Genomic DNA, 24,521 nt, shown 5'->3' on the forward strand with positions numbered 1-24,521 from the left:
TCTATCTATCTATCTATCTATCTATCTATCTATCTATTATCTATCTATCTGTCTATCTATCTATCTATCTATCCATCTATCTATCTATCTATCTATCTATCTATCTATCTATTATCTTTCTCTCTATCTATCTATCTATCTATCTATTATCTATCTATCTATCTATCTATCTATCTATCTATCTATGTATATTCATATGATTCCTGTCAGTCTTTCCTATGATTATAAACCTGAAGTAGCAGACGTTGCAGCACCCCGCAGATAACAACATACTTACACAGCCAGATTTTCCCGTCTGGTGCTATAAATTACCCGAGCTTTGAAATCGCCATGCATGCTATTACTAATCTCCTGATAGAAGCCATATGTATTATACATTATGAGGAAATCGTCTTCTGGGGTATTTTACGCTCTTCCAGTTTAATGTAAGGACTAGGATTATCTTTTGATTTGCAGCTTCATCTGCACTTGGGGAATCCAACAAAAATGTCAGATTGTTATTCCGATCTGCATCCCGTTATATTCCTCTGTGTCTTCCAGTAGAAATATCTCATTTAAAAGACAAGTTCACTTTTAGTAAACTTTATTCGGTTCTTCATCTCCCATGAGTGCAGTCTGTCATGTTAAATACTTACTGAGATGGATACAGAGAAGAATCTCTTTGATGGAGACACAAGAGGCAATAAATGTGTTATTAATAGTTTAATATGAGTTTTATTAGTAAAGTGAAGAAAAGAAAGGATGTATGCCAGGATTTTGTTGCTGGAGAATGAAAGTGCTGGAGAATCTTACCAACGGTGACATCTAAAGTAACACAAGCCTTACAGGGGCTCTTTCTTTTCCCATTTTTATGGTGGTGGTGTACACACTCCTGTCTTCCAAAGCAATGGCGGATGTAGCCAACAGTGGGCCCCTATCCTGGCTTCACCCACCCCGCTTCCCCATTGAACAGATTTGGGGCCCCTGTTGGAGATCCTGTTGGCTGAGGAGGGTCCAGGGCCCTTGTGCAGTAGCACAACTTGCACCTCCCTATCTCTACCCCTGATCCAAATTACAACAAGAACACACACACCTCCAGCATGTCAAAGCTTCTGTTCTCTAAAATGATAATCTTACCCTCTGAAGTTTTTTTAGGGGATATTTAAAAATTCAAAGCCCAACAGGAGTCACAAAAATGGATATGAAGTCAGACATCTCCCATCTTCTTTTCTTTAGTCCTACCCTTGCTGTCCTTTTAAAGTTACTGTACAAGGGATCTAAATATGACTGCACCATTCAATACACAACAAAATTGGACCCACTTATCCCACAAAGGAACAGACGTGGACAGACCTGCCTGCTCCCCATATCTGCAATAAAAGACCGCGTGAGGACACTTGAAATGAAGGGTATTACTGTTCAGTAGATCTGCTTGCACAGAGCACTAAATAAAAGTGCAGGAAACAGAATTTACTGGGAGCAGATAATACAGGACGATTGGGAGAGCTGGGAAGTTTTTGGGGTTTTATTTATTATTTTGTAAAAATTTTGTATGTCAACAGTGGAAGAGCAATTCAGGATTATCTGTCTCTAAGCTCTGTGAGCTGTGGCCAGAATATCAGAACAGAGAGATCTTGCCATAATGCCATCTGATCCCTGTCACCTCTGATGGGGAGAGCCTGGGGGCTGGGACCTGGTGTCCTCCTTGCAGCCAAAAAGTCCTATGGCCCATAACTCTTGCAGGGTGCTCAGGTGACCAGGAGACACTTAGATTTTTCACCTTAGTTGCCAGGGGGCAACCCCAGTGGGGCAGTTTGGATTCAATGTACTCCAAACTTGAGAAAAAGTCCATGTTGAAATTTCACTATGTAGTTTTAACTCATGTTTTATTCAAATAATAATAAATAAAAACCTGGTCCGTCAATGAGGAATATGATGAACAATGTTTTGTGTTCACAGATAAGAGAAGCCTACCTCCAATTCATGATCACCATTGCTCGGATGGTGAGGGAAGACAAGAATATGACAAAAGATGATGCCTTCGTGCAGGAGGAAATGAGCCGTGTAATGGATTTGGAATCTGATATTGCAAACGTATGTTTTATCTGTGTCCTTTGACTATCAGTTAAATGGCATTCCATCAGCTCTTGTCAAAAAACAACTTAAAAAATATTGCTCACATTTTCCTGGTATCCTTCCATCAGTTTCAAATACATGAGCTTTAGATAAATGTTTGAAAACTCCTAAAGAGATTTAAAGCATGTGGAAGGAATTAACTATTCCACTACCATGGACCAGTATGACTTAGCAAACGTAACCGCCCCCTATCCCTGTAATAGCAAATGAAAATTGCACTTTATTTTCTGTCCCAGAGACTTAATAGGAATTTGGAAGAAGGCTCCAAAAATGAGTGGGAATTCCCATCCTTCTACTATCCATATGCTATGGAATATTTTCGATTACAAGATAGTTGCTTATACTAAAATCTTTCATTAATCAAAAATCAATTAAGTATGGCAGTCAATGTGCTGGGTAAAAATGACTTTGAAAGAATATCACAGTGTCATGTCATGCCCCCATTGGAAGATTTACCCTCACCTCTTGCTCTGGGAACAACTCTAGTGTTTTGTATTTCCTGTAACTTTCCTCCTTGGTGCCAATGGCTCTATCCAAGACTTAACAAAATCAGTTTTGCCTAGGGATATATTTAAAATTTTACCAATACAGCCATTTTCATTTATTGATATGTTCCTCCATTCCTCACATTCAGGCCACGGCTCCATCTGAAGAACGGAACGATGTTACCTTGCTATACAGCAAAATGACACTGAAGGAGTTCCAGCAGAAATTTGCAATAGAGGTATTGGATTTAAAATGGCACCAATGTTGGTATAATTGGAAGTGATTGAAACTAAAAACAAAATAGTTGAGAAAATATTAATAAATCATTTTGCAAGTTCTGAGTCGGAATTGGTATTGATGAGCCATACTGTACCCATCAACAACTGATATAGTATGGCTCATTCAATCCAGCCACTGGAGGATGAAGCTGTTATCATCTGGCTTCCCACTTTACCTGTCAAAGACAAGTATAGTAATGTCAGATCAGAACTCAGATTGCTTAAATTATGAGTTCTGAATCGTGGTCAGAATAGCTCAGATCGGATTTGGAATTGGAAGTTGGAAACAGCATTAGTCAACGATGGACAGACATGAAATGGTCTGTAATTGTTCAAGAGGAAGATAGACAACAATAAACAGCTGTTGAGGGCCTCGACCTTCCTATGAAATGATCTTATTTCATTTTTTCAGCACAAGAATGGTGAGTCTTTGCCCTATTCTACCCCCACTGAGGCACAATTTAGTAAATTTCAGCCTGCCAGGTAGCTCCATTCATTTCTCATTTTTGTGCCAAATCTGACTTTCTAACCAAAGTGGAATTTGGGAACAGATTGTTGGAAATTGTTGCTTGAAGAATGAAGTAAAATTTTTATTCATGTCCAGCCATGGAGTAGTCAGAAAAGTTAAAAATTGATTACCAAGACTGCAGCAGAAAAACCCATTAAAGCTGGAGAAAGAATTATTATGGAATAGGGGTGACTTGGGCAGGCTAGATTTTTTTCAATTTGGATTGCATTGGCAGAGAGATTAGTGTAGACTACCCTTTTATTTGCCACCATGCAGAAAGAAGATGGTTCTAATGATACATTGTCATCGGGACAGGAAGTCACTTGAAACGTTTGGGCAGTAGCTACTTTAAAATGAGAAAGATTCCAACTAGTCCCAAAATGTAAAGAAAATCAGTTGCATTATTCACTTTATATTGCATTTCTTACACATGTGCAGCTTATTTTCTGTTGTATAATGTGTTACCCTGTTTCCCCCGACAATAAGACAGATTTATAAGACATATTAATAAGACATATTAATTTTTGCTCCAAAAAATACACTAGTGCTTATTTTCAGGGAATGTCTTATTTTTTCATGAACAGCATGCAAAATTTATTCTTAAACAAAAATATCAAAATTTATTCAAATTTAGTCATGTCATCATCTTCTGGAACATCATCATAACTCTCCAAACCCTCAAACTTATCTTGAATTTCTTGTGACTCCATTTCCTTTCGAACCATTAGCCCCAATTTCTCATGTCTAGCAATAGCGCTTTCCTTAAATGAACACCTCTTGTCCATGTATTTATATATTTTGTAGCTTGGTTTAGGGGTAGGGCTTGTTTTTAGAATAGGGTTTATATTTTGAGCATCCTAAAAAATATGGAAAAATTATGCTTGGGCTTATTTTCGGGGTCTGCCCTATTTTCGGGGAAACAGGGTACTAAGACCTCAACATCAATCACAATATGTCTGGTGGGTATAAAGTAAACCTGAGAGATAAGAGGGGATGATATCTGTCCATGAAATGCTCATTGACTGACAGTCATGTCAATCTAATGGCTTAAGTGGTTTCTTATTCGAAGGCTCAGAATAACTAAGCCAATCGGGGTTATATTCTGGCTTTGGATTCTGCATGGTTGCTCTAGACCAGCCAATTGCACCTTTGAGAGAACCCCTTAAATAACTTTCAGGTCTTTGGGGAACCCCTGTTATAACTACTATACCCACTGCTCACAGTATATTAGCATGGTGGTCAATGGAAAGAATGCCTCTTACATTGCTGATCATTGGAAAGAATATCACCCATATAGATAACCAAAAAGTTCATTGATGTCACCTAAACTGACCTGAGAAGTACAAATTGCTCATCGCTCAAGGAACCCCTAACAATCTCTGGGGGAACCCTGTTAGAAAAACACCAATCTGTACTAATGCCCCAGAAGTTACAAGATGGGAGGATTTCAGAAGAATTACTGAATTACATTTAGTTTACTTTAGCACTGTGAATCTTAAACTATTGTCCTTTTTACCATTCCACGTGCTCATTTTTACCTTTTTTTCCTTCTTCTGTTCATGAATTGGTTTTCATGATGACAACAATGGTCTATTGCTATGTATTATTTGTCTATATTGCCACTTGTAGTCTCCACTGGAAGCCCTGTGTGACAAGATGACAACATAAGAACACAACTAGGAGACATAGGCTCTGATTTATTAAAGCTTTCCAAGGCTGGAGAGGATACACGTTCATCAGCGAACCTGGGTAATCCAGATAAAAAGCCTTGGTGAGCTTTAATAAATCAAGCCATGGTCATTGTAACCTTTAACCTTCACAGCAGGAGCAATTGGGATTATTATTTGAAAATTGTCTACTGATTAAAATTAATTGAAAACCATTTCTGAAATGCCATTAACATTTTAACTCTTATATGAGATTTGGCTGGGCTTACATTATAAGAACATTTGCCAATAAACAAACTATAATACTCATTTTCCTGTTTAAATGTGTCCTTAGGGCTTTAACTGGACTGGCTTCCTCCAAGGCGTCATGTCTTCTGTGAACATTCAGCTCCAGCCAGAAGAGGAGGTGGTGGTCTACGGGGTCCCATACCTCAATCAGCTTAAAACAATCATTTCCAACTACTCAGCAAGGTAATTATCCTCAATGTGTTTAGATTTCTGCTATTTACTCAGAAGGACAATATTTATTTCCTATTCTCTCTTCTAGACTCCAGAGACCGGCTTTTAATCAATCAATGTCTTTTAATGATCCCATGCTGCAGACAATCAAGTTATTTGATGGTTGATTGCAGCAATGTGTAAATTTCGGGTCTCTGTGATTGTGCGATGTATATTTGTATATAATGCCCAGGCATTTCTCAACGCTTTATTGTGTTTTTGGTTTATGTGAATTGAGATTTATGTTGTTAACATAGAGGAACCGCATATTAAGCTGTAATCTGTGGTTCAGAGGCCATAGAATTCTGTACATGGTCAAGGGACGGAAATGAACCTCAGGCTCCATTTATACGTATGCACATGTTATTTGTGTGTTCCACGTGAATTATGAATAAAACCTGTAGCAAGAAATAGTATTCAAAAAGGAAATAAAAATTGGAACTAAGCTCTGTGAGCTGTGGCCAGGAATGTCAGACAGAGGACAAAAGACTAGTCACCAAAATTACCTTTAAGCTTCCAGCAGCTGCTTTGCCATGTCTTCTTCTGCATTGTCCCTCTCAATGGAGCTGGCTTTCTTGATGGAGGCAAGAATGTCTTTCTGCCTGTCAGTGCTACCCTCTTTTGATCATTTTCAATTTTTAAAATTCAAGAAGCAGCAGAAGAAGCAGAACAAGAGAACAAAACCAGATCTACAGAATAAAATAGCAGGGGGATCCTTCCACTGCAGATCCTGAGGTACAGCTTCTTCTCCAATAAGGAGAACAATGAACAGAACAGTAGTGACAGCACCGAATCTTACTCACTGAGACTGCCAAAAACAGGCGGCAGATGATCCCACATTACAGATATACAGTTATGAGGATGAATGCATAAATATGCACTACTATTTTTAAAAAGGACTTCAAGACAAAAAGGTAAAAGGGAAGGCTCAGCCAAAATTAAGCTTTCTAGAACCTCGATACAAGATAACATCTTCACTTTTTGAGTCCAGGTCAAAATTCAAGAGCTCTTTTATTGCCTAATTTCAACACATTGCTCCCGAGGTTATTTTACAATGTAAACTTTAATTAAAGCTTGTATTTTTCTTAGCAGCCTGTCATGAAAAAGTTTGTTTGTGGATTAAATGTCTTTGCAAGTGATCTTTGGTTTATTTAAAGTTTTCTAGAACCATTTATTGTTCTTACCCCACCAAGATCTCAGTGTTAATATTTTTTCAATAACATGTTTGGAGTTAAAATCATAATTCTTGCTGTTATTCTATACCCCATGAGGGTTAATTATATTCAGTTTATATCAAGTTAAAGGGTCCCCTCATTATAACACAAGCTGTGCTTACATCCAGAGCGCAGTTACTGGGAAAGCGAGACTTGGGACAACAAACATGACACACATAGTTTCAATATCTTTCAACGACCTGTGTATTTTTAGAGGTGGCACATAACATAAACCAATTATATTACACTTAAAAAGTAATTTATCAGCTTATTCCTCTAAAAGGAAAAATATCAAGTTTAAAGATGGTATAAATAAAGGATAACTTTATTATTTTTTAGGAAGACTTTTTAGAAAACAATGTAATGTCATCTACAGGAAAAACTATCCATTATCTCAGTTTCGATTTTCTTTCTATTTTAGCACTTTACAGAACTACCTGGTCTGGCGTTTGGTAATAGACCGAGTCAGCAGTTTGAGCAGACGCTACAAAGATGCACGAGCAAACTATAGAAAGGTAATCTTCAGCAATCAGTAAAATGAACTGTTGGGAGGTAAAACAATTCTTTTTTTTATGGGGGAAAGGGGTCTTTGTGACCAATAGTTGTTCCTTGGACTTAATGAAACCCTGATGGGTGACACAAAGGATTACCACTTTAGTTCACCATAGACAGATAGACTCAAGATCCTTATGAGACCATCCAGAACAGCCACCAATGTCTATCAGCAAGTCATTACCAGTCTATGGATGTTACCTAGATGCATGAGGTCTTCAGCATGTGAAACCACTAGGTCACCTTCTGAATGTTCTCAGAATGTTTTATTGAAGTCTTCAGCAACAAAAACATGTGTGTGCAAAACATATCAGTGTAGCTTAAGACAATTAGTCCTTACCTGTCTTCTACCTATAACCCCATTATAACATCTCTACTCTGGACATTACACAACAAATATTACCTTTAGCCGTGTTAATAAATCAGGGGTAGTTAAAAAAACTCCTACCCACCTGGTCTTGGACAATCAATATCTACAGTCTCATATTTGATGGTGTTTGAATTAAGGTGTTTGTGTTGGGTGCAAACTTAGAAGGAACTAGTCAAGGATTAAAAACATTTGGCAAATAATAGGAAAACATTTTATAAAGACCATTCCACGTTAGATGACCCAGGTTCACCTATGATGGTCTATCTTCTCCAGCCTTGAAGAGCTTTAATTAATCAGGACCATTGTGTTCCCATCATACCCTGAGCTGCCTATCACCAAGTGCTTGCATTGTCTTCTTCTCCAGCTTCAATAACTCAGGTCCTTGGGAAGTTGAAGCCTGAGTCTAGCAAAGTTAAGTCCCACCTAAGTCCAGGTAGGTCTCTTTGCTTGTGTACTCTAATATGGCTAAAGCATTCACCTAATTTCATAAACAGTAACAATATTACCATTGCTGGCTAAGGAATGGTTTCTTATATGTGAAGTGTTACTTTTCTCTACTATCCAGAACTGAGAAAAAGATTGAATTGGTGGTTGGATGTTCAAGATGCAACACAGTTTGGAGGGTTTTATAACCTTCAAACACAAGTTATGGTGGACATAATAAAGCAGTATGATTTTCTCGATAGGCTCTCTATGGGACAACATTAGAGGAAGCTCGGTGGAGAGAGTGCGTCAGCTACGTCAACAGCAACATGGAGAATGCAGTCGGCGCCATGTACGTCAGGGAAACATTTGCTGGTGAGAGCAAGAGAATGGTATGTAACCTTTCCGGTATGGTCCTATCCATCTATAAATAGTCTGCTTTGCTCAAAAAACAATATCACATCATAAATAGGACACAGTATTAGCAAACTTTCCTAGATTTATTGGAAACATGTTGAAAATCCAATTTCCCTGGAACATTGTACAAAAAGTTCAGTGTTCCCAGCTACAAAATGTTCCAGGTGCGGCCAAGGTTGTGTATAATGTGGTAAACAAATGAGCACTTTATAACAAAAGCCATCCCTGGTTTTGGCTTCTTTGTACAGTTTTTGGTATTTTTGTTTTATTTATTGTCTGTTATCCCCTGTTATGAGCACAAAGTATTCTGAGGGACTGATCACCAGAGGCAGATCAAACAACTCCTCTCTGCAAATCTAAAGCAGAATAGTAATGTCCAGTTTAACACCAGACAAACAGCTACACATACTACAGTGAGCAAGTATTGGAGCTCTTTTACCTGCTAAAGGATTTAAAGTCGAAGCTGAATTTGATTTGGTGTCAACCTCTTACAAACCCCATACAGCAGACCTCAGAGAGGTTGGAGGGAGAGGCAGCACAAAGAGCCAGTCATCTGTCTTCCATCAAGGACCATGCTGATAAGAAGAAAAAGCAGAATGATAGTGGGAAGAGCTAATAAGCCTTCTGATTTTTTATTTCATTTTCCAATCACACAGTGGAGGTGGCACTAAGACCTGGAAGTGTTGCTTAACTGCAGCAGAGTACAATAAGGTCCCTTCTCCTTAATCACAGGAACGTACAAACAGAAATACAGATCCTTTAATGGCTGAAACAACTCCCATATATGCAATTCATCTGCGCATTGTGCTCTCTGCCTGGAGTTTAGCCTTAATGCATGGCTCTGGTTATCCCTGCCTACGTCTATTCCTAGATCGGTGTCCTTGGTGCACCGTGTGAATTCTGGTAGATATTCTGTATTCAATTGTGTATTCTACTCCCAGTCTGAAGAGCAAACAGGCAATGTTACTTTTATTCTCATAACCAGGCAATATTTCTGGTCATGTTGCTGTCTGCTCTCCAGGGAAAAGGTTGCTTATCGTCTTGGTTGTATGGTTACAATCGGCTCTTCAGACAGAGATGGTCCATTAGAGTAAAACTCCAGCTACAGTTTTTCTTTTTAGTTAGAAGGATCCAATGATGAAGGGTTAGAGCAATGTTTCTCAACCAGAGTTCCTCTAGAGGTTGCTAGAATACGGTTTTATGAAAATGTTCTGTACCATGTCCTTTTCGGACATCGCTGCTATCTAGCTCATTGCCTTCCTGTTTTGGAAACTTACCAATTTTCCAATGAGCACTTTGTGCCTCTAAATTCAGTTCAAGTGACACCAATGTATTTATTGGCTATCTGTAAGGGTGACATTCTTCCCACTGGTAACCACACTAATATACTGTGATCTGTAGATATAATAAATATAGAAGGGGTTCCCCCGAAGACTTGAAAGTTCCCCAATGTTAAAACATCAAGAAAGTCTGGGTTAGAGCATCTGATAGTGTTCATTCCTGTCTGTTGGGGTGAATTTCAAACTGTAATTTTCATTGGGTGCACATCCAAAGGGACCTGTTCCAATTCTGATCACTTCCAAGTTTGCAAGCATCATTGAGTAAATACAATAAATTGTCTCTAATAAACTCATTCTTCCCCTTCTTACCATTGTTATTATTTCTTCTGTGTTCTGCTGATTTTTTTCAGTTATTTTACCATTATTATTATATTTCACTATCACCTGTTTGTTCAGTTACTTTTTCAGTGGAAAACTGAAAAAAGTAATAAAAAGTATTTTTGCCACTCTATGTACCTAAAACATGATCAAAAGATAAAAACATAAAATTGTTACATATTTTTGTCTATAGATCCTATAGATAATAAATTGATTATTGCAATAATATTGACCCCAGAATGCCTAGTTTTTTTTTCTTCAAACAATAGATGTACTGTATGTGTTACTTTGTTATTTTAAGTTTTGACATGATGGATGTCTCTGATCTATAAGGAGTGTAATGTACCAATAGCTTGAGTGGTTAAACAGATTTTATTAGATCTACACCCAGAAGGTATATTAAAGCTCTGGGTTTGTCAGTTTCCGTATTATAGTGCTCTTTCTGTTCTTTCCTTGTTCCAACTCTTTTAGATCAGCGACCTTATTAATAAAGTCCGTGAAGCCTTTATTGAGACCCTGGATGAATTGCAGTGGATGGACGACACATCAAAAGAAAAAGCCAGAGAAAAGGTTAGTAAAGTCCACTCATTGGGCAGTACTTGTCAAGCAGGGTTTCATGGAACTCTACGGTTCCTCCAGAGGTTGCTAGAGTTCCCTGAGTAATGAGCAATTTGTGCCTCTTTGGTCATCTGTAGGGTGACATTCCCAATGGCCAGCAATGTCAGAGGCATTCTTCCTATTGACCACCATGCTAATATACTGTGGTATAGTAAGTATAGTAGGGGTTTCCTGAAAGTTATTTCAAGGGTTCCCCATGTTAAAAAGGTTAAGAAAGGCAATGGAGGTTTTTTTTTTCAGCAGGAATCTTTCCCCTGTGAATATGACCATCTAGCAGCCAGTAGTTAACCAAAAGCTTGAAAATTGCTTTTTTTAAGGTAATTATATACAAAGCTTATATTTTAGTTTTTGGTAAAAGCTGGAGACTTTAGTCTTCTGCCAATTTCCTGTGGACTCTATCAGTAGGATCTTCTAATTAAGTTCTTCAGTCTGCACAGTTGTGGTGCTGAATAGTTTCCAATCCTCCTGCTGGAATTTTTATATTTTGTATATGGAGAATGTAACAGGCAGAGCTGGACAGCCAAGCTGGGCAGGAAGACAAAAAACTCTTAGGTGCAAAGGAACAGTTGGAACTGGGACAATGGCAAAAAGTCCTTCTTGACATAGAAAAAGGGAGAAGATGATGTCTACCAGGCTACACCTATAATTTTAAATATCACTTTTAGGTTGATTTCTTAAATTAATTTATGAGAAGAGTGGAAGGGTTGAGAGATATTGGTGTAAATACTCCAATCTGTAACATATTTGGAAACACTTTTGGCCACCAATGATGAAGGACAAGTTGGTGAGAGATACAACTATCCTGGGATTTATACCTTCTTAAAGCAGTTCTTTAAGAAACTGTTACTGCTGTATTAATAAATGGAGGGGTTAATAATAAAAGGAGCATGCTGAGTGATTTACAAAACCAGCATATCTACTAAGGTTGAGCAGAGGGCTGTTTGTGGGTTGACTTCCTAAATAAAACTTCCTAAAAATGTAGGACAGCCCATTGCTCCTCCAGAGGTTGCTGAGGGTTATTTGAGCTGTTAGTGATTGACCCTTCGTTGGAGGGCACCTGCCCAATTTTGGATCTAAGACCACAGAATCAGTGGCATGATACTAATGACTTTTCCTTGGATAGTGACTGCCTAGTTTTTGATCTAACACTACGTGGCAGAACCAGTGACATGACACTAATGACCTTTCCTTGGATGATGCCTGTCTAGTTTTGGGTCAAACGCTATTTGGCAGAACCAGTGGCATGATGCTAATGACCGTTCCTTGGATGATGTCTGCCTAGTTCTGGGTATCACAATGCTTTTGATCCTTTTAGCTATCTATAAAGATGGAGTTATGAAACACCACTTGATTCATTCAATGTCATCTATGCAAATACCATTCTTCTCATTGACCCCTAATTATTATATTTTACAAAGGTTCCCTAAAACCTGAAAATTGTTTTTAGCATCCTTCTGGATAAAAAAGGTTGAGAAATTCTAAAATAGACAAACAGATTGCTATTGAAGGTGTTGACATAGAACCCATAAACTAAAGATATTTGCAACCAAATTAAACTTTGTTTTGCACCTGAGAAACTCAATTTTCTCATAATTACGTACTCTAAATGAAGCTTTATGCATCCTTTGTTTTGTTCTGGCTTTTTTGCTCTGAAGGAAATAGATCAGATAGCAATACATGATAATATGTTGTTGCATGTGTGGTCTTTTATCTCAGGGCAAACCACCGTGATGTCCAAGGCAGGTCTTGTTTTGTAAACAGTCGTAAAACTACAATATCAACAAGAAAGGGAAAACAGCCCGGTCTTGGAATGGTTTACATTCTCAGAATAATCAAGCATCTCCAGGAATGCAGATCTTTAATGGTCTGTAGTAAATAATACAAAACAGCTCAAGATCATTCCCTTTATCAGTTCCCTTACAAAAAAAAGTCATCTCAACCCTGAAGCACAGTTGATGCTTATCCAGCAATTACAAACTGGAGCCACAAACTTTGTATTCTAAGATTAGAAAAGGGGATTTGCTTGTTTTTAGTTATGCTTGTGCTAAACTATTGTTGTATGTCTTTTAGGCCTTATCTATCAAGGAGCAAATTGGATATCCAGACTATATTTTGGAAGACCAGAATGACAAATTAGACCAAGAGACGGCATCAGTAAGTTTTTTGATCAGGTCAAAAGCTAGTAGGACAAAGGTTTATACTTCTGTTGGTAAACTGTTGTTGTAGGGCCACAAGCCATGCATGAAAGGTTTGCCGAAAACTGGTAACAAAACTCTGCATTTTCTTAAAAAAAGTGTAAAATAGTATGGAGCCTTGTAAAACTTTGTGACCATGCTTCATTCCACTGGTTCTTCTAAACCAGGGTTCTTTATTGACCACTCATAATGGATCCAGAGCAGGAATGGAAGGATTGGGTCATGCAGATAGATAAATTTAATCACATTACAATGGGAAATTTTATTTAATTAACTGCACATCACAGAACACACCAGTTATTTCTATTACTTTGTATTTGTATAGAGCCAACATATTAGGCAGCGCTTCATAAAACCCATAGTTATCTCTCTAACTGTCCCTGAAGGGGGCTCACAATCTAATGTCCCTACCATAGACATGTATCATTAACATAGTCTAAAGCCATTTTTTAAAAAAAATCCAATTAACCTAACTGCATGTTTTTTTAGGACGTGGGAATAAACCCACAAAAACATGGGGAGAACATACAAACCCCTTGAAGACCCCTTGTGTCCTAGCCAAGTCCAGCGCACAGGGTCAATAAAAGCAAAATCATCAAAAATCAACCCAATTCCCTAGAATATTGGTGTTTTTTTGGTATCTTTAGCTGGAAACTCAAGGGTCCTTGTTACAGAAAAAACAAAAAATAGTAACATGCCTGTCCTACAAAGTCTATAAACAAGTCACATCAGTGTAAGTGCCAAGTAACTGAGGTGTTCCATATCTCCCTATAATATTACATTTTCCTTTTTTGTATTAGACAATATTGTACCTTAGTCTAATGTTTCTATAGAATTCTAGTTCCCTAGTGCAGTACAGGCTCCATGCATCATGAGCCGTCGGAGCAACTATTCCTCCTGCCCCTGCAGTCCCACCTGTGAAATGTTTTACCCAGATTCAAAATACAAATGTGAACTAGGGTTTCTTTTTTGCCTTCCTCTGGATCAACTATGTCTATAGGTTTTTTATCTGGGATATTTTTATTTCCCTAAGTTCACTTAATTTTTTTTTCTCTAGTGACTGGGGAGGGATGTCCAGCACCAAATTACAACATATATGATTTGTGCCGATTTTATCTTATACTTTTTCTTGGTTTAAAATAAACTGGGAAAAAAGACTTAAGACGAGAGTTTGGGACCTCATGCTTAAGTCCTGAAACTTCTTTAACTTATCCATCCCGGACTTCTGAAAGTAAAAATATTGGACATTCTCATTGTTTGATGGTAATCCTATTCCATGCTTATAGAAACTCTGAACAATAGCAATATAGGAGGGAATATAGTCACCTCTCTGGTAGCCCATATTCTTTTTCTTGATTCTTTTCCAGGGCTGTAGACTTCAGCATTGGAAACCTCTAGGAATATTAAATATCTGTCTCTGTAAGCACATCATGGACTGTACATCACTGAAGCCATGACATGTAGCGGGGGATATGGGTCCTTGACATTCCTGAAAGTGTACAATTTCAAGGATTTAGTATAGCTGAACCGGAAGTTAGGAAGACATACGGACAAGGAGAGGTGACTATAAGAGCCCTTCACCTGCCAATAATAGCTAAGATCTAAAGAGATAAAAGGTATAAGACATTAGTTGACCATTAAAGCTAATGTTAAAGATCTTGTATTCTTGGACAACTTCCAAGTTCGAAAGTTCACACCCTTCCTTTGTTTCTACTTTTTATATATAATATGTCACACAGATGAAACGTTCTTGAATCGTGACCGAGCAGCACAAGTACACCAGCTTGCCCTTCATGGCCCTGAATTCTGAAAATAGCTTTGAGCATCACTTATTTTTTTCTATCCTGTGAATTACGGCCATCTGACTGCATCCCTTTGATTTGCGGGGACTTGAACGGTTCTTGTGACAGCTGAGCAGTTTGGTAAAATGCTTATATGGTAGAAAGAAGGTCAAGGGATAATTGCAACGCTCTTCACTGGTGGAATATTACTGAGAGTGTTGCAAAAATAATAGCTTGAGAAGAATGGGAAAAATTACATACACACAGCTCCTGTTAGAGAAGTCAAGTGCATAAAATATTGATTTTTTTTTTCTTTCTCTCTCTCCGCAGTTAAACTTTAGTGAGCAAAAATATTTTGAGAATATACTGGAGATTTTAAAAGCTGGAGCACAGAAAAGCCTCAAGAAGCTCCGAGAACCTGTTGATCCTGATGCGTGAGTGTTTGGACTGGCAAATGGGAGAAAGACCAAAATAAAAACAGCATAGTATATAAAATGTATCAAAGGAAATATATAGGGTTATATGTTTACACAATGTTGCATCGTTCACCCAAAAAGCCGATAACCCCCTATTATTTTTTTTAATACTTTGTAATTAACTATTCGGTATTATAAACTTGACCGAATGTTCTTTGTAGTTAGGTGAATGTTGTTTAGGGTTTAATGGACCCAGGGTTTAAAAAACTACTTCCATATTTAGGTTTGCATGATCATGATAATGATCATTATTGCAGTAAAGGACAGGCGATGTGTGCAATATTGTGTCTTACATGCCTGGTTGCTCCAGGTTTCTGGTATCAAGGCTGAGCTATGCATGCCAGTGATGCCAGTTTCCCTTACACATGCCTGGTTAAAACATCATCCAGGCACAGCCAGTCAAAATGGCCGGAGATCGTCTTTACCAGGAAGAACAGAAGAAACATGGCGGCACCCTGTGCTGGAATTCGGAAGTGAGTTGCACATACTAGGTCAAACCCCATTGTTAGACAAAAATTCCACTTGAATGTTCAGTGTTGAATGTTCTTGAGCTGTAAGATTTGTTAACCACCAACATTAGGAGGGTTCAAAAAGAACACTGGGTTGATTGAAATTGAAGAACATTACCTAACTTCAAAGAACATTCACCAAACTTTTACTGTTCTGTTTTAAAAAAAAACATTCTACCAAATTTGAAAAAAACACATGCTGAACATCAAAGAATGTTCACCATATGTCTCTTCTGTCTCTGCTCTGTTTAGAGAAGATCATGTAGCATTTCAATTAGAAAGATACAATCTAAAGCAGTGGTCGCCAACCTTTTCAGATCTACGGACCACTAAATTTACAGGCTCTGGACCATGCATGCGCTGGTAGCCATGTGTCAGTTAAAGGGGAAGTAACTTCCCCCATAGTGAAGTCATGGTACCAGAACCCGCCCATTCTCCCATTGTAGGTCTAAGCCTGAGATTAGAGAATGGGCGGGTTGTGTCTGGAGAGCTTGCGAGCTGTACGGGGGACGTGGTCTGGCAGGTGTGCCAAAATTTATAAACATTAGTTTGTAATTATAGAAACTTTAAAATATATATACATACATGTGCACTGGACCCAATATTGTATCTATTTTAGGTACCTACAGATATCATATAAGGATTCACTTTTCGGGGGGGGGGGGGGGGGTATAAAGTTTGAATTTTGCACTGTTGCTTTTAGTAAAACCCCTGATACTGAATGTTCTTTTATGTTGATTCAATTGAATCAATTATCTCTGTCCCTCCTTCCTCCTCATTTGTTCCTATGTTTTGGTCTGATGTGTATATCTTCCCAAAAATACTTTTTAATTACCAAAACCTCCCAAAATTTTATTATTTATCTTATTTATCTCACTTATTGTTATCAGTGGGTTTACTGATAATTCTTTGCGTAAGGATTATTCCTGGGCATTCCTGATCCTGGCATATGAAAATGTCTACTAAGCTCATCTATTCTCAGATCTGCATTTGTATATTTAACTTTAACTTTTTTGCTTAACTTTTTTTAAATTTAACTTTTTTGCAGCTGGATCATTGGAGCAGCTGTAGCTGATGCTTTCTATTCACCAAATAGAAATCAGATTGGTAAGTGAATATGATGTTCAAACATTGACATGGTTGATTATAAGCAGATGGCAGTGAATCATGTGATTAGGTTTTAATGAGGCCCAGCCAGAAGGTGGCGGTGTCTCTGTGTTTGTGGAAGGTGCTCGTTTCAAGACAACTGTACCTTTAATCCATATGCACTAATCATTTACAAAACAGCTTTCGGTGGTGGACTTTCTATTAACAGACAAATATGATTTGTGTGGGGCTGCCATGGGCATTGCTGCAACGCCAACTTTGTAGAGAAACGTTGTGTTACTTTTCCTGCCTTGACGGTTTAAAGCCTGCTGAATTATTAAAATAATTTTAACTATACAACAATAAATATTGTTGTGTCTTAATATACTGTATATAGAAAAGGAATTGTACTGAAAAAATTGGACAGAATTTAGCTTTTTGCAATGTTGTAGCAAAGATGCCAATCCTCCAACATCCCTTTAGACAAACATGTCCGTGTTTATTCCTTGGAGCAGTACTAGGTATTATATCAGTATCTAGAATGATTTATTAAGTAATAGAATAAGATAATGCCTGCTAAATTCACTAAAAAAGTTCCTAAAGAACTGATTTCTCACATTTATGCCGATTTGCAGTATTTCCAGCTGGAATTCTTCAGCCTCCATTCTTCAGCAAATATCAACCTCAAGCACTCAATTTTGGTGGAATCGGCATGGTCATCGGTCATGAAATCACTCATGGATTTGATGATAATGGTAACCTACTGAGTACATTTATTGATGAACAAATGATATGATTAAGATCTTAAAATAACTGAATTTAAATATTATACACAGGCAGGAATTTTGACAAGGATGGAAACATGTTCGACTGGTGGAGTAATTATTCAGCGATGCACTTTAAGGACCAATCTCGTTGTATGGTCTACCAGTACGGCAACTATACATGGGATTTGGCTGGTGGACAAAATGTAAGTTCTTTTTTTCTTTAAGTACTTTAACATAAAGTACTTTTTTTGGCTGTGCAAGATCTTTAAACTAATTTTCCTTCCAAAATTATTTATATAGTATTGTCAAGGAAATCTTACCTTTAGAGACAGACAGAAATACCATTAAATTCAGAGGAAAAATGTCTAGGCCAGTGTTTCTCAACCAGGTTGCTCAAGAGATTGCTAGGAGTTCCTTGGCAAATTAGCAATTTGCACCTCTCAGGTCAGTTTAACTAACACCAATGATCTTCTTGTCTTTCTGTAAGGATGACATTCTTCCCAATGGCCATCAATGTAAGATCCAATCTTCCAACTGACCACCACACTAATGTACTGTGAGCTGTGGATATAGTAAATATAGGAGAGGTCCCTGGTCAATGGTCAATGACTTTCTTTATGTTAAAAAGTTTGAGAAACACTGGTCTAGTGGTTGTTTTCAAAGTGACTCTGTGGCTGGAACCAAAGATTTTTTTAATAAAGTACCCTCTTTGCAAAGAAGTTCATTATACTGATCTCAAAATTATTGTATTACAGGGGTACTGGTGCTTAAAGAACTCTACTGAATTCTTTGATTTTTGACCAAACCCCACATCACTACAAGACAGAGCAGGGTTGTAGGGGCTAGTGGACAAAACCAAGGATTGAAAAGGGGGACCAAGATTCCAGAAAGTGTTGACTTCTGAAGGATCCTAAAGGCACTGGTATCCCACTATTAAAAGCAGTTCCACCTTGATTTAAGTTTTAGAAAATAAACATGTCCTTTGTCTTCTGTTTCAGTTACTGACATGTTCAATGCAAGGCCTCATTTGGAAATAACATGCCCTAGGCATGCTTGGATATTGATACCACATTGTACCAGCTCCGCCTCTTTTGTATGTGGTTATTTTATGAACAATACTGCTGAAATACATATTTGGAGGTGAAATGTCATCTTCTGCATATGCAGATTTACTTTTCACTTGTAGTTTTTACAGGAACTGCCTAAATAAAAGATTTAGATGGGATAGATGAGATGTTTCTCTTAGAGAGATTTGCTTCCATAGTTTTAAAAACTTGCAAAAGTCTGGCTCCTTCATGACCTCCTGTACCCCTTCCAATTACATTTTTGCTCTGTCTTTATGCAAATATCTAATGGTATTGCCATTTGCAATTTAGGAGGTTTGGTGATTTCATTTGAGCCCTGGTGCACTAGGCACTGACCCAAATTGGCAAATACAGTCCAGGTTCCAGTCCTCAGTTGTAATATGGGCGTGCATTTACCTGTATATCTCTGTCTTCAGATTCCCTTTAAAAGAAAGCTACACAGAATAATTTATGTTTTCATCCTTTATGAATCACATCTCAGCAGACAAAGCCTTGTCCATTGTTCCAAAACAACCCGTGTTTTATAGGGTGCCAACAGGTCCACTTTGAAGCTTTTATGTCTAAGCTCATGTCTCTGCTTTTCCCAAGATAGAAATATGCCGAATCTTTTCCTATTTTATTGCAGTGGCTCTATAAACCATGAAATTAAAGACAGGTTTTATATTGCAGACAGAATGAATTATAAAAGAAATTTACACTTTCAGATTAGCGGTATCATCACGCTGGGAGAAAATATTGCAGACAATGGAGGAGTTCGACAAGCCTACAAGGTAGGAAGAGAGTTTTCTCTGTTTCTGCGGTTGGAAAATGGCCCAAGATTGCTGGTGGTGACATTGAGATGTCACAATAATTAATGTCTGTCTCGGTATTTAAAAATCGGACACACTTTTTAATGTGCGTTAGTTACAGTGTCAGCTTATTGGATCCCACTCATCCCTTTCGCTTTTGTTCCTCATCCTCTCGTACTCTCCTAAACTTTTATCTAATATAATTTTTAAAACAGATGGGTCTCCTAAAACATTTTTTTCTTTTTAGAATAGTGATCCTGTGTATTGCCCATGCAGAGAAATAGGTTGACTTTATTGCCCCTCTGTCCAGCATCATTAACACAACTTCCCATTGCTACCCTATTTATCTGTTCAACCACTAAGAGTGTTGGAAAGCCATGTGTAGGCTAAGATGTCCATAAGGATAATACAAAGCAATGGACTCCCTATTTGACAGTGCTGACCCACCCATGCCATGTGAGATAATTGACATGCCCCACTATACTCAGAATTATTGGGTATTTCTTTCAGCTTCTACTGCTGATTAGAACTGCAGGGAAGCAAAGAAAAAGTAAGTATATGGAGCATGAAAGCAAACCTGTGTTTTCCTCAATTATGTATGGCATTAAATCTACTTAATACAAAGTTATGAATATATATTGAATGGCCATCTGATCATCAAACCTATATAAGCTTGCTGGATATCCCATTACAAAAACCAAGGCAGTTGGCCCACCCATATGGCTGTAAAAATCTCCACTCTTCCTGGAAGCTGTTTATAAGACTTTGAGGTTTGTCTTTGTAATTTTGTGCCAATTATACCAAAAGGCTATTGGTGAAGTCAGGTACTGATGTTGGGTAAAAAGACCTGGCACTCAATCTGTGTTACATCAAAAAAGTGTTTAATAGGACTAAGGGTAAGGAACTATGCATACCACTTCAGTTCTTCCATACCAAACTGGCCAAACCATGTCTTTATGAAGTTGTGCAGCCATGCCGGAACAGAAAAGAATCTTTCCTGAACTGTTGCCAGTTCAATACATTATCTTTGGATATATTTCTCCCAAGATCCACTGGCATATTACGCCCTGCCACAAATCATTTGAGCACAGAGTAAAATAATGAAGAATTATCATAAAATGGAGAATGGTAGTTTCTTGGACATCTTAAAATATTAAAGTCAAGTCTTATTTATTGTTCAGTACAAGTCTGATTTATCCTCAAAGAATTAAATAAGGAGGGAGTATAATAAAAATGAGCACAATGAACCAGTTTCCAATAGGTTCTCGAAGCCACCATGAGTTTTTTGGGGGGTTTATTAGTGCGCTGCAAGACTGGAAGAACCTGGGTGATCCAGCAAACCTCTGAATGGACTTGGTTTAGGATTGAAAACAATTGACAATATAAAAATGGCAAATGATATTAAGAAATCGATTCCAGGTTTTCTGGCTGGTTTCAATCGATTCCAGGATTTCTGGTTTTCTCTAATGATATTCTATCCTCTCCAGTCCTAGAGAGCCCATCGTGTGTTTGTTTCCACCAATATTGGGTGAGCAGAACTGGTCTTCTGTGGGTTTCAATGAGAATCTTAACAGAATGTTAAATTAATATAACTGTGCAGACTTTTTTAGGTGTACAATTTTCCCCTTTTTTTAGTTTTTACAAATTCCTACTGTGTTCTGCTACAATCTGACCACATTGGGCACTTTCATGTGTCTAATGACAAAAGGGGTAATTTCAGAGAAAAAAAACATGCTGGACTTTTAAGGCACCTCCCATTATTTAATATCCACAAAACCCTTTTATGTAAGGTAAAAATTTTGTTGTTTTTTTTTTTTTAGGTGCAACACCTTTTTTTTTGCAGCACCGCCCTTAATTCTCAATAGCCTAGGACTAGGGAACGCAACGCCTCCCGGGATACCTATGTCACGTATCCCAGGAGGCTCTTGGGTGCTCCTTCTGCGCATTCCCAAGCATCTCTGGCATACGCAGAAGGAGCCTTTTCACGAAAATAGAAAAATTTGCCAACCTCACGTATGCGCAGTGATCATCCTACATCACCCAATCTTGCGCCTGGCTCAGGTGATGTAGGATGAAGAACCAGGAAGAAGAGAAGAAGATAGTGGCGCCCGGAGCACCGGCTCTGGGACGGATGCCGAGACGACACTGGACCAGATGCAAGACACCTTAGGATGGATCGGACTGCCATGCAGTATTGAAGGTAAGTGGATTTTTTTTTTTTTTTTGGAAGTTTTGAGTTTAGTTTCTCTTTAAGCCTCATTATCAAGTTTTCTTCCTCAGGAATAAACTACGAATCAACTAATCAATGAAATCAACTACAATAATAACAAAAGCCTCTTACATTTCAGGCTACCACCTATTCAGACAGCCAAATAGATCATTGGTGCCAGTTACACTTACCCGAGAGACACAAATTACTCATTGCTCAAAGAACCCCTAGCAACCTCTGGAGGAATCTTAAAATTTCGTAGAACCCTGGTTAAGAAACACTGATCTACCCCCTGATGTTCGGCAGCAAATATTTTTAATTTTTTATTATATTGCTATATCCCTTAGCTTTAGTTCCTTTGAATAGTTCACACAAAAGTTGAGTTATACATAGAGAGACACAATGCCTGACTAATAACCCCTAGATGGTTTATCTCCTTTATTACAAGCAACAAGGTCATTTATACCACTGGTTGGGGCAATGGCCTTGGCAGTTGAATTACACGATAATAGGGATCAAATGGAAAAATGGTAATGGATATTCTCTTGGAGGGAAGGATGGATCTTCCATTAAAACAACATCTCTTTGTAATGGAAAAAAAGAATCACATTTTGCATCGGAAACCTGGGATTCTGCATCTCTATGAGAAATACTGTTCCATATTGCATTTCAACATGAAATAATGACTGTTCCCTCATGCTGCCCTTTCTGTCATTTGTCATATTGCATCTGATCCTATCTGATTTTTTCTTTCGATATTACGATTCCAGGCATATTTGAAATGGGTGGAGAGACATGGTAAAGAGCCGAAACTACCAGGGCTGGATTTAACACACAAACAGCTTTTCTTCTTGAATTTTGCACAGGTAATACAACTGTAAAAAATTAAAAAGGAATGTGTTGAATGTGGGGATGACAAACTTTTGGGCTTTAGTGGATACCTATATGCAAATCACCTTCTAAATTTTAATTTGCATTACAGGTGACTTTTGGATTAAAAAAAATCTGTCCATCCAGTTTAAGCAAAATGCAAAATTAAAAAAAAACTCTTGTATCCTCAGAACCATAAACCCACACTTAATCCAGAAGAACTTATCAGCTCTTATTAATATGAATACATTTTCTTTACCAGGGAAAACAAATCCTGATATCCAAAAGCCATTGGAACTATCCCAGATCTGTTTTCTTTGGCAATTTTTCTTTTTGATAATATTAGGCAGTTAGATTTTGTTAAATTAGAAATAAATCCTGACTTTTTAATTCAGGTAATTCACGGAATTGGGTAGAGGTAGCTTCTGTGTAAATTTAATCCACATTTGCAAAGTTTACTGCAAGAAAGCCTTTGCATATGTGGTGAGTAGACCTGATTTTTTTTAGGTGGGAAGAGAACCCCCATGTCTTTTGGAACACAGTAACTATATGGGCCATTTCTGTATTTTTACCCCATTTTAGACTTGTGGTTGAACATACCATTATACAGCAGGCTAAACCATATTTCCAACCAAATGGAAGCTATTGGGAATATTTTGTGCAGTTGTGGCTTAGTATCTCGTGTGAAGCATGACACTCTCTTTCAGGCTTGCAATTGATCCTATTATTACATTGCTGGGTTAACCATGCTACCGACTGAATGAAAGCTGTTGGGAATCATTTTGTGGGCGTGGTTGCATTGTGTTGTGGCTTGGTTCAACATGACACTTGGGAGCAACATTTACTAAAGAAGAAGGTGCTCCTCGTTTTTATTGTTGCTTTTCCTGAACTTTTCCAATTCTGCAACGTCCTATTTGTGAAATGGTGCCCAAAACTGAATTTCATATTTCAGAAAAGGACTTACTAATGTTTAGTGGAGAATCTGTACTGATTTAATGGACCCTGGATCCATTAAAAGACCCTAAAACGATGGAGATGTTGGGTATTTATATAGTAAATCATTTGAGTTCATACTAATCATTTAGCTCAGAAAAGGTGGCTTTTGACTCTGTAGGACCCAATACAGCAAACCACTGTACCGGTTATGAGTTGGTTTGATGAAAATGCCATTATGGCCTCTTGGTTATACCAGCTTAGGCTGAAGAACAAAATCCAAATGTAAAGAATCAGTCTTCCCAAGCTTAATATTTCACTTGCTACTTCTATAGGTTCTAGGGGTCAATGAGCACTTGTCCATTCTCAGATTCTTGCAAACTACAAAAGTAAAAACCACAATCATAAATGTCTCTAGTAGATAAAGCTGGTAACAGCTGTGTATGGGTTGTGTATGGTCCAATCTTGTACTCAAACTCAAATATTTAGTTTGGTAAATACAGATTCCTAAAATACGGAGCTTGCCTAATTCTTAAATCTCAGTTTTGGAACACCATGTTTGGGTTAACATTAATACCCAAATCTTATGTCACTTATAGACCAAGTAACCATGATAACTCCATGCTTTGTCCTGTCATAATAAAGTCACTATCGTCATTCAAATGAAATATTATTAAAATTCATATTATTATTAATATTATAGAACAGGATTTATATAGCGCCAACATATTATGCAGCACTGTAAATGAAATAGGGGCTTCAAATGACAGACAGAGAGAGACAGTGACACAGGAGGAAGAAAGGACTCTGCCCTGAAGAGTTGGGGTAGGTATCACACAATAGGAGGGGAGATATGGAATGGTGGAAAGTAGTGAGGGTTTTTAGACACAGAAGAAGGCAGTGGATGAGTTTGAAAAGATGGGTTTTGAGTTCTTCAAAGGAGCAAAAAAAAGGAGCAAGTCGAATAAGACCAACTTAAATAATAATAATACCAACCTATATATCTTTGAGACAGGAC

The 24,521-nt window shown here is 37.8% G+C and overlaps 1 protein-coding gene across 2 annotated transcripts in view; it reads left to right on the forward strand.

Moving 5' to 3' along the window:
* The window catches only part of MMEL1 (membrane metalloendopeptidase like 1), a 75,590-nt gene that overhangs the window by 44,121 nt on the left and 6,948 nt on the right, over positions 1 to 24,521 (forward strand). The window contains exons 9-22 of one of the 2 annotated variants that reach the window (XR_011922872.1): positions 1,939 to 2,073; positions 2,750 to 2,839; positions 5,389 to 5,525; positions 7,188 to 7,281; positions 8,375 to 8,503; positions 10,658 to 10,756; positions 12,875 to 12,958; positions 15,111 to 15,214; positions 16,814 to 16,872; positions 17,487 to 17,606; positions 17,688 to 17,821; positions 19,408 to 19,473; positions 20,002 to 20,041; positions 22,471 to 22,566. Coding sequence is in view for 1 of the 2 variants with exons in the window: in XM_072427202.1 (XP_072283303.1) it covers positions 1,939 to 2,073; positions 2,750 to 2,839; positions 5,389 to 5,525; positions 7,188 to 7,281; positions 8,375 to 8,503; positions 10,658 to 10,756; positions 12,875 to 12,958; positions 15,111 to 15,214; positions 16,814 to 16,872; positions 17,487 to 17,606; positions 17,688 to 17,821; positions 19,408 to 19,473; positions 22,471 to 22,566 (1,347 nt within the window). In the remaining variant the exon portion in view is untranslated. The remainder of the gene's footprint in view (positions 1 to 1,938; positions 2,074 to 2,749; positions 2,840 to 5,388; positions 5,526 to 7,187; positions 7,282 to 8,374; positions 8,504 to 10,657; positions 10,757 to 12,874; positions 12,959 to 15,110; positions 15,215 to 16,813; positions 16,873 to 17,486; positions 17,607 to 17,687; positions 17,822 to 19,407; positions 19,474 to 20,001; positions 20,042 to 22,470; positions 22,567 to 24,521) is intronic. The other variant, XM_072427202.1, reaches the window with a different exon arrangement.

This window comes from Pyxicephalus adspersus, chromosome 11 (genome assembly GCF_032062135.1).
Source record: "Pyxicephalus adspersus chromosome 11, UCB_Pads_2.0, whole genome shotgun sequence".
Classification (NCBI taxonomy): Eukaryota; Metazoa; Chordata; class Amphibia; order Anura; family Pyxicephalidae; genus Pyxicephalus; species Pyxicephalus adspersus.